At 38.1% G+C, this 15,931-nt stretch overlaps 1 protein-coding gene across 3 annotated transcripts; it reads left to right on the top strand.

The window, feature by feature from the left end:
- The first annotated feature begins 368 nt into the window (after positions 1-368).
- On the top strand, positions 369-14,422 carry LOC136762958 (pantothenate kinase 3). Of its 3 annotated transcripts, XM_066716588.1 has the most exons (8): positions 369-641; positions 766-872; positions 5,911-6,263; positions 7,380-7,633; positions 8,169-8,345; positions 8,760-8,883; positions 10,205-10,330; positions 11,712-14,422. In XM_066716588.1, exons 2-8 carry the CDS (start codon positions 845-847, stop codon positions 11,760-11,762), a joined length of 1,113 nt encoding a protein of 370 aa, XP_066572685.1. In that variant the 5' UTR covers positions 369-641; positions 766-844; the 3' UTR covers positions 11,763-14,422. The 3 variants fall into 3 exon arrangements, with proteins under 3 accessions (XP_066572685.1, XP_066572686.1, XP_066572684.1); XM_066716589.1 differs by having other exon boundaries at positions 369-872; positions 8,169-8,327; XM_066716587.1 differs by having other exon boundaries at positions 369-872.
- Positions 14,423-15,931: the final 1,509 nt, after the last annotated feature.

Here is a 15,931-nt window from a genome sequence, read left to right as displayed (position 1 = left end):
ATACAGTATAAATGTTCTTTCCCCTTTTTGCAATGGAAAGATCGCCATTGATTGGTTTAAATATGTCAGACGTTGCTGACGCGTTCGCTCGGAAATGTCTGCCTTGTAGTTTATATTAGTTTCCACATCTATGATCGTAAAACAACATTACAAACCAAACAAACACCACATCCCAGATCCCCCACTTTTACTTTCAGCCTGCCCGACAGCTCTGCTATGATTTGCGTGCTCTTGGTAGTTGTAGTTCATTTGAGGGCTCTGGCAGGGGATAGTACCACAGATCCGGACCTGCGCGGATATCTGGACCACGTTGCCCATAATGCAGTACGAACACGATGGGCGTTTCTGAGAATGGCATGACGTAACCGGATAGTAAATTGGTACAGTGGACTGTTGCAGTATGATCAGCTGAGTGCCTTTGTCTCGCTTGTGTAGTTGTAGTACAGCTGTTTCGTTTTGTTTTTGTTTTCTAGTCGGTTGTTGTGTTTGTGTTTGATTTGCACAGCCTCGCATTATCCCACGACACTAACTCGCACACAGGTTGTGTGAGACGCATCTTGTTGCGCTGCTTCAGGGGTTACGTTCACTGTATTTGCGGAACAGGTTTTTCGGCGCAGAAAAGGATCACGGTCGATTGATAGGTGTGTAAGCGCTGTATTCACTGTATTCAAAGCAATTTTCATTCACCAGAACACATTTTAAGCGAGGCACCCGTATACGAAATATATATTTTTATTATTTTTTGTATTATTTTGACGCATACAGTGTAGCTGACACGATAAGCTAATCGTCCACCATCAGCAACTGTGACACAAGCCGGGAGGTTCCGCCTACTCGCACAGAAATGAAAATCAAGGATGCTAAAAAGCCGTGTAAGTAGAAAATTGACCAGTTTGATTCATCATACAGTACTAAGACGTGTTGGACACATTTCTGTGTCTCCTATATGTTGATTCCCTCTGTTGTGAATGTGGGCGGGGGGATTTCAATCTAGCTACTTCATATTTTGTGGTGCTTTAACAAAATGGGTTCCTTGGTGCAACTTGGCTGAAAAGATGTGGTGTCAAAATACAGGGTTTTTTTTTTTTTCTTGTGTTTTGCCATGTCGTTTTTTGTTTATATATGTGTCTATATTTTTCAGGTTGGGGATAATGGAAAGCAATACTAAAATGGCAGGGTTTGCAAATGCAAAGATCCGTGTTTTGCACTGTGGTCACACTTCATTAATTAATGACTTGTATTGTGTATTGCATTGTGACCACAGTGGGCACTAGACAGTGTAGGCGTGTTAAAACATAGGATGAAAACGGTTTAAATCGTGATTTGTGTGACCATTTTTCACCTAAAACAATTAAATTGGTTGATGCTCAAAATAGTTAACCTAATCCACGGAAACTGACAGCCTTTCTCACTTAATCACAGCTGATGCATCCTCTGTTATTCACCATGCCCGGGTGAATTTGGTGACACAGTGCTAAAATGTTATAAAAAAGCAAATGGTCTTTTATAATTATTAAAAATGAAGGATTACGAGGGTGAATAACACATTGCATTATTTAAGCAATGCTTAATAGTGTAATGGTATTTTTTAGCTGCATTCTAACCAAGAGAGAAGATCTTCATGTAGGCCTATTTTAGATTAGAACTGTTAATAATAATAATAATAATAATAATAATAATAATAATAATAATAATAATGCTTTACTGTAACATGAGATTACAATAACACATGTGTAGGCCATTTTGTATTGTTCATTAAAGTAGCAGTGATAATTATGAGGGAACATTATACTCTCTTTACATAGACATTAATTTTGACCTTAGTGTATGTCCAAATGTTTTTTGTTTTTCTCTGGTCAATATAGACAAACAAATGTGTTTATTCAATTGTATTTGTTTGGTTTGGAGAAGGTCTCATTGGGGATAATGAGCTCAACAATGTATCTTTGCTTGTATGTGAGGTATCACCATGGTAATGGGTAGGAAGCACCCCTGATATTTCACTTATTTTTCCTTTAGCACAGTCACATTGAAATTGTATTAGTTCATTTGCAAATCACCAGGTGCATTGTCCATGTTGAAAATGATATGCAAATAAAGAAAAATAGTTTAGCATGGCCTGAAAATCTTCAAAACCCCGACTGAACTCCTGCAGGAGACCTGTGATGAATGCAACACTCTCCGCTGCTTTTTCAGTGGCAGTGCTCTCTGTGCAGTTCACTTGTGAAGCTTGTGAAGTGCACAAGGTTGCCAGCTGCTACGTGTCATTTTAGCCACTGAAGTTTCAGATGAAAAGCCTTAATGCTGTCAAAATAGCTGGTTGGTAAGTTGCCATCTTTCTTGCAAATTCACATTATTTAGCAGAGTGGTAATGAGGAGAAGGAATGCAAGGTCAGTGAACCATTTTTCTTTTGGAAAAAGTTGCCAGTCTCCCCTGTTTGGAAATCTTTTTTTTTTCCACACAACGGTCAAATAGACGTTTTAGGCACTTTAGCCCAACTCAGTCATTTGTTGATGATATATCAGATCTCCATATTTGGCATCCACTTCTTCCAACCTGGATCGGAGCTGACAGTGATTCAGTGTTTTCGATTCGATGGTATTTACAATTTAAATGACTGCTTGCATCACTTCCCTTAAGCCAAAAGACTTTGCAAATAGCTGCTCTTGGTGCAAAATACAGTGGTATTTCATCACTTTCTCACCGCTTTCTGAGTAACTGATGTCTCCAGCCCATTCCTGCAGCCAGTCATTGCCAGTGTCCCTTCTGTTGTAATCCCAGCCATTTTTTCCCACCCATTAAGAACATTCAAACAAATCGGCCTCCTTGATATTGTGAAGTGTCTACATGCCAGCCAATTCTCATGAACCCCCCTTACAGAAATGAAAAGCTGCACATAATTTGTTATCGGTGCTCTCATCTAGCACTACAGAATTCACAGAAAAATCCTGAGCCTTTTTATGCACCTGCTCAGAAATGTGGTGCTGGAGAACAGATCTTTCTTTGCAAGATGTAGGCCTACATTTTCAACAGCCAGAGTCAAGCATTCCTTCACAAAAGTGGCCAGTTGCATATGGTTTCTCGCTCTTGCAGATTAGCTCTGCGATGTCTTAGCTTCTTCTGTGACACTTTCCTGAACCGACGAGCTTCTCGAAAGTGTGTTTTGTTGGGCACAGATCTTCGTTTCGAGTTCTTTGGCCTTCTCTTTCCGTGTATCACCTGTGAATTTGCTGTATGATGTTGCATGTTTTGTTTCATAATAGATGCCTTGTCTTTCACATTGGTGAAAAATCTGTTTTGATCCACTTTTCTTGAAATTGTAATTTTTCTGTGGCTCATTTTCTGTTCTTTTTTTGCCTCACCCTCTACACTGTACCAAAGCACGATACGCAGTCATTACTTTGCACACATTTTGAAACTATTTTGACTGAATGCCGTGGGGGGATATAATTATAACGCAGTACTGTAATTCTTTTTTTATATATCCTTTGACAAATTATCATATATTAAAATGCATTATCATAGGTAAATAGGGACTGAACAAGCTATATTTAAAATTTAGTTTTCTAGTTCTCAGGAGTTGTCTCAGGCCAGACTTTGCCCTCAGGCAATACTTTGGGCATCCCTGAACTAGACTGTATTATCAGCAATAATTAAGTTAAAATGAAAACTTGGAATTTTCTTTTTGTTCTAGATGTTTGTAATACAATGTTTAATTTTGCTTTAATGCTTTTTTTCTTACTGTCAGCATGCGGTCTCTGCACTTGTTCTTCTCACCATTAACTCAGTTTGGCTTCTGGTCTATCCCACTACAGTGCCCTGTATGTATGCTGGTTGTGTTTTGATTTGTTTATTTTACTTATTTTTCCAAGTCCATAGCATCCTTTTACATTAAATATATTATCAGTGTCCTTTGGAAATGGTTTTATTAAAGGTTGCAGTCAGACATGGGATCAAATGTATTTAAATGAAAATGAAAATGACTTAATGTTGAAATTGTGAATTGTGAAAGGTGATGCCTACCAACAATTAAAAACAAAAGCAAATATGTGATATATTAGACAGAATTCAAATAATGTTTCTGTATAACAATGTATTGACTAGTCTTCATAGACACTTGTGCAATTCTTTTTTTATTGTCATTAATTTGGCCTTCATCCAAAATGACACAGGAGTGCAGTTTATACATTAGCAACATTTAAACTAATCATTAGAATTATTCATACTTCGAAGGTTGAAAAGAACATTTTCAAGTGTTCGTGATTTTAATTACAAATGCACATACTTGTGTAGTTTTGAATATGCAAATACCAAGTGAAAGTTGGCATTTAAGTGCAGATGTGCTTGCATTTGATATCAAGGGCCAGATTACATCAAAACTTTGATCCTCCCGCTAACAGAAAACCTCACCAGTACTCACTTTCTTCTAATCAAAAATGTAACCGCTATGATGAACAGGTTTGTAGTTTGCTTTTAGCGGGTTTTGATGTAATCCAGCCCCAAGTTTGTGTTGTAATTTGTGTGATTTTTAATGTTTGTGAATGGGGGCACTTTCTTTGAAGAATGGTTTAGTTAAAAAAAAAAAGATCCAGAAATTTGCATCCCAATAAGTGGAACTGTAAACAAACATAACAATATTTTCTTTATGGAATGTCTTCTTTTGCTATATAGGTTAAGATACTGATTATTTATTTATATATATATATATATATATATATATATATATAAATCACTTTGCTAAGTGAGGACAAACTGTCACATTCTATTTCTATAATTTTTCAATATTTATTCAAAGGCACCTTAAATGTGGAGCTATGCATGTATTAAATGTTTTCCATTAAGCTACAGCTGGTCTGCTTAGTGCCTAAGATACTACATAACCATGTTCATTCAAAATGGTCACTGCAGTAAAGCAGAATTTGCAATAGAGAGCATTTTGCATGATAGGTCAAAATAATATATTCTGAATAGTTGCATCTGTATGTTTTTATCATTATATTTAGAAAAACACATGTATTGAATAATTAAATATTGGGTAGCGTTTCATACCTTCAGATGGATTTTACATAGAATATAATATCACACATTTTATTTAGAGCTGGGGGGGAAGACAGCTTCTACCAAATCAATTAGCAGTGGCATCTTATAATTATATAAATTGTCTGTATTGAAAACCTACTAACTACTAACTATACTAACTAGTATTTAATCCAATGTAACTAGTGTTACATTGGATTAAATGTAAAAAGGTATAGAAATCTTAACAGTAACCATCAGCTCTAATGTAATCTGTAGCAATTGTGGAACATGTTTAGGCTTAGTCAAGTAGGCACTTTGTCACAGGAATGTTCTTCAACCGAGAAATGCAAGTATCCAAGGATTTACTGAAGTAAAAAGTGTGAGTGTAAGTGGTCTTGGCATGTGACATTTCAAGTATAATGGAAAAATTACAGCTGGGGTTATTACAAAACAATACTCGAGTTAAAGGAACAATATTATGCTCATGCTGAGTTCATGCTTCGTGATGCATCTCAACAAAAGAACATAGAAATCAGGTATCAAAGATTCTTATGATTAACAGTTTGCATTGTTTTGGCAATTATTGATGTACCTGTCTGTTAAGAGGATCTGAACCAAAGCAGTTTCTTCATTAACCTTAAGAGGGTGCTCCTAATTCCACTCAAGTTGCTCTACACAAAGTAAAACAAATCATAGGCTGGGAAGAAAAATTACAAAACGTTCAATCTGCCTACCTGGTTTCTAGAAAGATCCCAGCATTTTCTGTGTTCTAAAGGTGACCTGACTAGGAGATTGGAGGGACATCTTTTTCAAGAACTTAAGGCGCCCTTGGTGGGCAGACTCAAAAGTGTGAGCTAACTTTAAACTTGACACCTATTTCTATATTCCAGCTTTTCCATGGTTCGGCATGGACATCGGGGGGACGCTGGTGAAGCTGGTTTATTTCGAGCCAATCGACATCACTGCAGAGGAGGAGCAGGAGGAAGTGGAAAGCCTGAAGAGCATCCGCAAGTACCTGACCTCCAACGTGGCCTATGGCTCCACAGGCATCCGCGACATCCACCTGGAGATCAAGGACCTCACGCTGCTGGGCCGTCGCGGCAACCTGCACTTCATCCGCTTCCCCACCCACGACATGGCCACCTTCATCCAGATGGGCCACGACAAGAACTTCTCTACCCTGCACACGGTGCTCTGCGCCACCGGGGGCGGCGCCTACAAGTTTGAGGAGGAGTTCCGCACGGTAAAGTGGCGCTTTTCGGTTCCCACGAGGCCAGAGCTCTTCTGCTGATTCTGTCCGCCTCCGAGTATCAAAATAATTCCACTTGTGTGCTACATAACCTTCCCCGACTCAGTCATTCTCATCCTTGCAGTTGTCCTACATAGGAAGATTCAAATAACCTTGTGAGAGAGATTTGAAATGCTCCCCTAACCTTGTCATTTAAATAACATAATTGAATGTAATTAAATTAATAACTTTCCTCTCTGCTGTATTCTGTGTTAATATATCTGTTGAACAATAATAAAACCAATTAAGTTATACCCTTCATGTAGGTGAAGAGACACTTGTAGCAATATTCTGTGCAATAGACTAGCTCAATTATGCTATTGTTCTAACCTCCAAATTGGTTCTTCGAATTCAAGCTTTTTTTTCTCTCAGGGAAGAGGGGGAGTTCAGCCTTGTTGAATTTAGTTTTGCATAAACCATTAACATGGGCTGCTAATCAAAGGAAACCTTTACTGGCAGATGGTGCTATCAAAATTAGAATTAGAATTAATGGTAAAATAAGGAATGAGGAATTAAACTGAAATTAAGATGTAAAATGTATCATTTTACATGATGCATCATTTAGCAGATTTGTTGTATGACCACAATTCTTATGATCTTGTAGATATAATTACACTATACTGTTTGTGTGTGTGTGTATATATATATATATATATATATATATATATATATATATATATATACACTGTCTCTCACACACACATTCACTGTATAATGTACTGTAAAAACAATTACTATAGCTAAAAAAAGAACATCTACAGTATATTTTCCTCATCTCTACCATTGTTCTTTGTAGGGTTTTTGCTTTCATACTAAACTTAATAAGTAGGTGTTGTCAAGACCTATTTTGAAATAATTACATTTAATATAAGAGAAAATATTACTTTTTTGTAGGTTTTGTTTCTGTGCCAAATATAGAATTGACATGATAAAGATATCACTGTGCTAAGAATTAAATTAAATGGGATTCACTATGCCTTCAGGCCCAGTGAGATTAACTCTTGGGTCTTGCTTTTATTTCCCCCCTCTCTCTCTCTCTCTCTCGGTCTCTCTTTTTATTTCCCTTCTCAGATTGGAAACCTTCAGCTTCATAAACTGGATGAGCTGGACTGTCTGGTGAAGGGGCTGCTGTATATCGACTCCCCGAGTTTCAACGGCCAGGCCGAGTGCTATTATTTTGAGAATGCCTTGGATCCTGAATGCTGCCAGAAGATGCCTTATAACCTGGAAGACCCGTACCCCATGCTGGTGGTTAATATTGGTTCAGGGGTCAGCATCCTGGCCGTGTACTCGAAAGACAACTACAAACGAGTTTCCGGGACCAGGTAATATAATACTGAGAATATTGCACGGAGCTTGGAAATGGTTGGACCAACGGCAAAGGAGACAAGCTTTTTGATGTCTCTCTCTGTAAACTGTGTTTTTCCGCAATCTGTGCCACACCTTCACGGGTTAATATTGCAGCTTCACAACAGTCCTGAAAGTGCAGTGTTGACAATGGTAGCTCACCTGACTTTGCTACTGGTGCATTAGCATATATTTGAGAAAAAATAAGGTTCTATGACATACTTTGTCCACGGCTCCATGCATTGAAAGAGATTTAAAATGAAACCCTACTTGATGTGAGAAATGTCTGTAATGTCCTATTGCGGACACCCAGAACAACACTACAACATGAAAGGTACAAGTCCAACAGCACAGCGGAGTTGGGAGATGTTCCCCACATGAACAGATCAGATATTAGTCTTGATACACCTTAGTTTCCACTAGTCATTGAAGGAGGTTTCCATAACTGGCAGGCTTTTCATTTTTGGTTTGTATTTTTCAGTGAAAACCTAACTGACCTTGTTCTGTTTGCAGTCTAGGAGGCGGCACGTTCTTGGGTTTGTGCAGCTTGTTAACTGGCTGTGACAGCTTCGACGAGGCCCTGGAGCTGGCCTCCAAAGGGGACAGCACAAATGCGGACAAGCTGGTCCGGGACATCTACGGTGGGGACTATGAACGCTTCGACTTACCAGGGTGGGCTGTGGCTTCCAGGTGAAAGAAATGATCAATTGTGAGCCTTTCTCCACTGATGTCAGCTGGCGATACAGATAGACATGTTAGAAAGACAAGAAATTGTGCACGAAATAGCAGATTATGAGGAGAAAAGATGTGCATATTTAGACCAGTCTTGTTTGCTTATGTCAGTTGTTCCTAGGAAAGGCGTGTGTAATTAAAAAACCTGCCAGTGCAGAATTTGTTTGAAATGTATTCATATATTTATTGTCAAGGATCTTCCCTTTACAAGGGAGTCCTGGCTATATTACTTTTTCTGTGGTGTAAAATTTCTTTTCTGACTCCTAAATGAGTGAAACTCAGTTTAGAGAAGGCTGTTTTGCGGTCGGGGCTCTGGCTCTGGTCATCGGCAGGCTGTGATAAAGGATGTTCTTGTACAATTCTGCTTTTCAGCTTCGGGAACATGATCCACAAAGAGAAACGAGAGTCTGTCAGCAAAGAGGACTTGGCAAGAGCTACCCTGGTTACCATTACCAACAACATCGGCTGGATCGCAAAGATGTGTGCTGTGAACGAGGTGGGGGAAGGAACTGCACCTTTGTCTGTTATGAATTTAAACAAACCACCCTAGAAACATGTGCCTTATTTTTTTTCATTGTTTTAGATGCTCTGTCAGAGTGAAAACCCGTGAAGAGAGTCAAGCAGTTGTCACAGCTATATTCCATAGATCATTTCTCATATCTGCTGTATATAGACGCTACTTGTCATTGACATTGACTTGTTTATGCTCTGTCAAATGAATTCATCCTCACTCCTTTGTCAGTGTGAGAGTGCGAGAGCGTGCCTAAATGGAGCACGTTGCGCAACAGTATTCATTTTCTGCATTTTCCTCTTTTCCAGTAATGTAGTGAAACACATCTCTGAGATGAGTCTATCCCGGGTTCTTGTAATAAGATTTTCACAGTTAAGACAGGAGTTGTTTTAGGTATTGCATCCTGACTTCCTGCAAAAAAAAAAAAAAAAGGTAAAAAAGTGCTGCAGGACTGATCTCTTTGCTTTCGGCTTCTTTACAGTGCTGCCTTGTGGCTTTGAGAATCAAGCAGCATTGTACAGGGCTATGAAGACGGGGAGAGATAGCTTCAGCGACAAGTGCCAAATAATTTGTATCCAAAACCAGTCCTTGGAGAAGTGAATCATCAAGTACATCTGTCTCTCGTGTGAATGTATTGTGGAAGCAGCGAAACTAAGCTCTAAAATCTAGCACCTTCATGATCGGCAAATTAACAGGTCCTCTCGCAGATTTTGTGCTAGGTCTACGAGAGGGGAAAAACATTTAGGTTTTTCTAGTTTTTTCAGAATATGGTGTCATAGACTTAATCCACTCCTCAGCAGCAGTTGATGTCATTAATTTGCGAGAGGCTGTTTTCTGAGGGTATAACCTAACTGAACATTTTCTCTTCATCCGAGAGAATCTCCTATTTCTCTTTCTATTGTTATGGAAAGCTTAAGATTGAGGAAAGGTCGGGCCCGCTTCATCAATAGTTTAAATGAAAGTTGTGGTGGAGGCTGCAAGACGATTGTGTCTGAGAGGGCATTTCAGCTTCAAACCCTTTTCTTGGCTTTCTCTAATCCCTGGATTAAGGACGCCTATTCCCCCAGGTGCGCTTCCCACTGCTGCTGCTGAACAGTACAGCTTGCCGGAAAAGCTGCAATTTCACTGTTCTGCTCTACTGCTGGACTCCTGTGTATATGTATATGAATTGTAGAGTTTTTTTATTTTTTAATCGAAGGCATAATGGCTTGTATATGCTGTGATCATTTGAACCACATTGAGTGTATGTTATGGTTGCCACATTCATACATTTTTTTTTTCTCCCCCCTTTTGTTTCTCCATTTAGAAAATAAACCGAGTAGTGTTTGTGGGGAACTTCCTCCGTGTGAACACTCTGTCCATGAAGCTCCTGGCCTACGCTCTGGATTACTGGTCACATGGGCAGCAGAAAGCCTTATTCCTTGAACATGAGGTACTGTCTTTCCTTTGTAGTACTAATTTTTTGTTCATATTATGGAAAGCTAAATCATTCTGAGATATCTGCAAATTACTTCCTGTTCATTTAAAGATCTCTGAATCATTTTGAGATATTCAAATGACTTCCTGTATTTTGGCTGAGATTATCACTTCCTGTTTCCTCATTCAGTTACATAGAAATGAATGAACAAGTGAACAGGAAGTGATAATCTTGGGCTACATACAGATAGTCGTTTGAAGATATCGCAAAATGATTTAGAGAGATCTCTAAATAAACAGGAACTCATTTGCAGATATATCTAAATGTACTTTTAAATAAGATATCTTTAAATGATTTGCAATATTTGAAGATATCTTGAAATATTTCCAGATATATGTAAAGCATTTTAAGATATCTTTAAATGATAATTTGGCTTGCCATGTTCGTACTGGTTTAAAACATTGCTGGTGACTGTCAAGATCTGAACAGTTTGAGAGTCTGAAGACATGAGTAAATTGCAGTGTCAAGTGTGGCTGATTTGAATGGCTCTCATGTCTAACAATCCCTGTACATCACGGTTATGATTTGTTTGCCTCTAATATGTCTGTCGAGGCCCACTCAAGAGGCTTCAATCTCTTGCATAAGTGGGCTGTAGCACAACAGAAAATTCTTGGCAAACTTGTCCTTTTACTAGGCAAAAGCTGTCTAAACAGGGGCCCTTGTCCCTCTGTGTTTTTGGATCGTACAGCCGTTTCTCTGAACGGCCGAGCTTTTCTTGTGAAACGTTGACCATTCTTTGAAGCTTTCAAGGACAGCATTTGAATCATTACCAAAATAAATAACGTTAATGATCAAATCAAAGGCTTAATTGAAATGCCAAAGCCGGTCTGTGTATAGGATTACACCTAAACTTGTTTTGAGTTTTAAACTCTGCAGTAAAAGCAATCAAAACACTACGAACACCACTAAAGAGTCCTAAACAGGTACAAATCAGCAGCATTCCTCATTACAGAAATACATTAAGACTTAAACTGCAATCTGCCCATGACTACATTTACATTTACAAAGTTTTTCTTCAACAATGTTGTGCAGCTAAGATCATTGTGCATTTAAGGACTAGGAGAGGTTTTAGGATCCATTCACTGCAAGCAACCAAACGTGCAAGATTAATCACATTAGCCCTTCTAGTTTCTAATCGTCCCTATGTCCTGATTTATGTTCTGTCAAAGTGTGGCAAGATTTCTCTGTCCTTACATGCACTAACCCCTTTATTAATCTCTGAAGAATGAATTCAGGGATTCCAGAGTTCCTTTCCTGTGATTGGCAGAAGCGTAATCTGATTAACAGGTCTGGTCTTGTTAGCAGTTCCTCCTAACCAATCTAAACTCTCTTGCAGGGCTACTTCGGAGCAGTGGGTGCCCTCCTTGGTCTAATGAATTTTACTTAAGGTCTGCTTTCAACCTGGTTGCCGATGTCCTGCGCTGACAATGATTCTGCTCATGGTCAGGTCTGTCTGACAAACAACCAAAGGACTGCAAAATGAAGCTTTCATCTGTAACAGGTGAAGGGTCCTAGAGAACACCCATTCTCTATAATATATTGAAAATTGTACTCACTGGAGAGAAGGAGAGAGGGAAATAGAAGTGAGAGGGATTTTAGTTTTTGTAAAGAAAGAAAAAAGATTTTTGTATTTGGGGTCCAACTCGGAGTAGCATTTATTGTTGTGATTACTTGTCACTACGCAACCTCTGACTCATTTCATGCAAAAGCCTGTTCTGTTTGGTCACTCTCGGCACACAAAGGCCCATCCTTATCTTCTATATTTTGTGAGATTCCACCCTAGGTTTTGAGACATTCATGTATTTATTGTTTACTGTTGATGGCATTAACTGTGTGAATTCTGCAGGTTTAGACACCCATTTTAAAGGCATTTATCTGTATCATTAAATTGCTATTTAGAAGTTTTGTATTGTAGGTGAACATTCTGGGCCCATGGAGAGAGAGAGAGTACTTTTCAATTGAAGAGAAAGATAATGACCATGCCTGTGTCATATATGGCTAAATTATTAGCATCTAATATTCAGCTAATGTTCCCGATCTCACCCTCAGTGCCTCAGTTTTCCATCACAAAGTGAATTATTTTCTGCAGTAGAAAACACATCGTACCCCCTTTCGTTTCAAGTGCAGACAATCTACTCCACTGTAAGTTCAAGCCAATACCATTTAAGTGTACAAAATTGCATTCTTCTAGATTCAGAGACACAAACTATGTGTGCAATGAATGCAAATTTGCTAAAACCCACTAAATGTGTTTCCATAGTTTAGTCTGTTTAAAAGGATCAAACTCAGATTCCTGGAACTGAGTGTCATATTAGAGTGACTTGGCTTCAGTGAAAGGAAGATTTTCAGGGGCAAAACTGAGCATTGTTGGCTGTTATGTGTGTTATGCCATGCCTTCGCATCAGAGTTGTAGTACATAACATTTGACACTACTTAAAAACATGGCATTTCAATATTTTATTATTAAATTATTAATCTGGGAAATGGAATAGACACTTTTTCTTATAAATATATATTTATATATTTTAATGCCCTCAAAACTGGCCAAATACCTGAGCAAAATTCAACTACGAAGTTTTTTATGTGAATGGGAGAATCCAAGAAGAGGTATCTGCTTTTCAATTAAAATATAGGTGATCTGTATAGTGTTTATTATTATGCAAAGCATTTCCATAAATGTAAAATAACCTCAAATATCTTATGTACGTAAGCCTTGTATAAAGAACATCTTTTAATCCGTTTTTATGTGAGGTTCCTCTACACTGCACCTTATTCTAGTATTTTGGCATCACATTCGCTTTTCTACTGTGATTTCTCCAGTACATTTTAAAAAGACAGTGGTGGTGCAAAACCCATAAACAATGCACTTGCACGTTAGCTAGCATAGTTAGTTTATAACATATCAATACTGTGAAAGAACTGAAAAGCACTACGATTCCTGATGGGTTGTGCCATGTGTGGTTTCATTTACTTGGGAGTCAAGTCGAATTAGAAGTCGTTATTTTTATTTCCCATTACCAGAACCTCGAAATGGGAATGGAAAGTAGAAACCGTGTTGATGAGACTTGATCTCGATCTTAAATATTGGCAGCTTTAGTTATCTGAAATTGTCATCTCCATCTTCTCAGACTATTTCAGTCTTTCACATCTACCTCATAGTAACCTCATCCGAGCCTAACTTCAGTATTTCACAAGGGGACCTACACGTGAGTTAGTATTTCAGATTGTGGGTTGCAACCTGCAGTTGCAGTGCGTGTGACTAGAGGGCAGGCTTTTGCATGTTTATTTGGCAGCTCACTTCCCCTCTTCTCTGATATGTCCCTAGAGGAGGCCAGCCCCGGAGAGCCGCAGTGTTTCCAGGTTGTCATTTCACTCTGCTCTGTTAACGACCCAATTCAACTTGAGCATTGGCTTCACAGGCCCAATTTAGAGTCAAGCCCCCAATTCCTAAGGTTCTGGTATTAGACCAAGAAAATCTGCTGGACTGTGGATCTTCAAGACCAGGGCTAGGACTTCACCTTTCCCTGCTTACTATAACTGTTCATTTAAATTCATATAAAGTTATATAGAAAGATACTAGAGGCCAGATTAAGACAAAACCATGACCCACCTCCTATAAAAATTGAAAATAAGTCCCACACTGGATTCTTATTTCTCCTGCTCGTAGATATAACCCCTCTCACTTACATGTTTGTAGTTTTGCTGTGGTTGGTGGGTCAAGGTTTTGATTGAATCCAGCCCTGTGTCTGTGCATTGCATTGGGGAGAACCGTGTCAGAGGTTGTGTGGACGGGATCTGTATGGCCAGTAAACAGTAATACTGTACACAACCTATTCCATTCGCCGGTTGCCATGGCAAGCCATTGCCTTTCTTTGTCATTGTTGGCAATACTGTATATAACATTTAAATCATGTTGTAGTCTGGACCATCCTGATTTGCTGTAAAGTCTATAAACACTGTATTTTAATTGTCGTTTTGTTTTTTACATCAATTATTTAAAATCTACTTAGACATCTCTACAACAACAATAAAATGTTTTCTGAAAAATCTACTAGTAATATATATTTTAAGAAGCAGTAGTGTTAACTTTGATTAATGTTTACCATAACTTTTATTTTTATTAAACTTGAAAATGCTGTTGCCTTCTTGATAATAACATTAAAAAAGGGTTGCTTCTCCTTCGTCTCCACCGAGGTAAGTCTTGTCGCATTCAAGGTACTGTGAAAAGGTTGCTTTGTTCTGTTGGCTTTCCTCTTTGGTCCTGTGATTTGAGGGGAAGCCTAATCTGGGGAATGGGTTTTGAGTGCTATTGTGTCATCATGTAGACTGCTGTTTAGAAATGAAATACCAGAACAATATATATTCAGTTTTAATAACACTAGAAACAATTGTGAATAGAAAGTGTTTTTATTTTATTTTATCATAATACATTTTTTATATATTGGCTCTCCTTGCATAAGCGTGTTCTGCATTTTTATTATTTTTAAGGGAAACTCAAAATGTGTTCTGGCACAATGTGTCCAGCAGGTGGGGATAAGTTCCTCCTGAAGGAAATAAATAACAACTATGTAAACTTGAAAGGTTTATTTAAAGATTTAAAAGACTGTATGCACCTTGACCTGAAATGGTCATAGTTAATACCTCCCATAACAATTGCTTTGAATTAACCTTGCGTTAAGTGCTATGCATGCTAGAGCTGTGTTTTGTATGTGTGGTGAACTAGATTATTGAAGTCAATCTCTAAGCTAAACTCATATACACTACTTCTCCAGGACGTGCCTGTGGCATCATAGTTTTCACAAGTGTAAATGTGACCAAAATGGAAATCGGTTTACTGATGACATCTACAGTATTGGTTAAATGAATACATCAGTTCAGAAAAGTATTAGAAGCATTCAGGCAATAACGGGTGACTGGATTTGTTTTTTCCTGAGTAAACTATTTTGAAATTCATTTTTTTTTATTTAATTGTATTAAATTCATGTTACTTAGCCTTTGAAAGTTAAATTCCTTTCTTTTTTCTGAAGTATGTGCCGACCTTAGAGTTAACCAATTACCCACTGTGAATTAACGTGCATTTTACATTTTCAGGTTCAGTGTTTCATTCTACTTGAACATTTGTAATATTTGTTTTGTTTTCTGAAAAAGCATAATCATATGGATGTCGATTATTTTGGATTACTAACATGATAACATGAAACTGGCACAATGGTACAGCACACTCTGCTACAGATCATGTCAATTGTACAAAATGAAAACAAATTATTCACATCCAATTGACATGTATTTCTTTTTGCATTTTGTTTCACTGACTCATTTTATGCCTTTGCCTAAGTTGAATGTTACTGGAGGGATCTCTTTGGGCGATCCATTTTCAGATCTTAACAGTGACTCGATCTGATCCTACTGCTTTAATCATTCTGCAATAAAACCTTCTTTAAAAAAATCTGTCATTACTCTTGTTTCTTGCTTCCAGTCTTGACTGTAACAATATCACCAGATACTGCATATATATTACACACTATATAGATAATGTGTATATTCTGCACACTATGT

Source organism: Amia ocellicauda, chromosome 11 (genome assembly GCF_036373705.1).
Source record: "Amia ocellicauda isolate fAmiCal2 chromosome 11, fAmiCal2.hap1, whole genome shotgun sequence".
Taxonomy (NCBI): Eukaryota; Metazoa; Chordata; class Actinopteri; order Amiiformes; family Amiidae; genus Amia; species Amia ocellicauda.
Note: the sequence above shows the minus strand (reverse complement) of the source record. Positions and strands in the feature narration are given on the sequence as shown.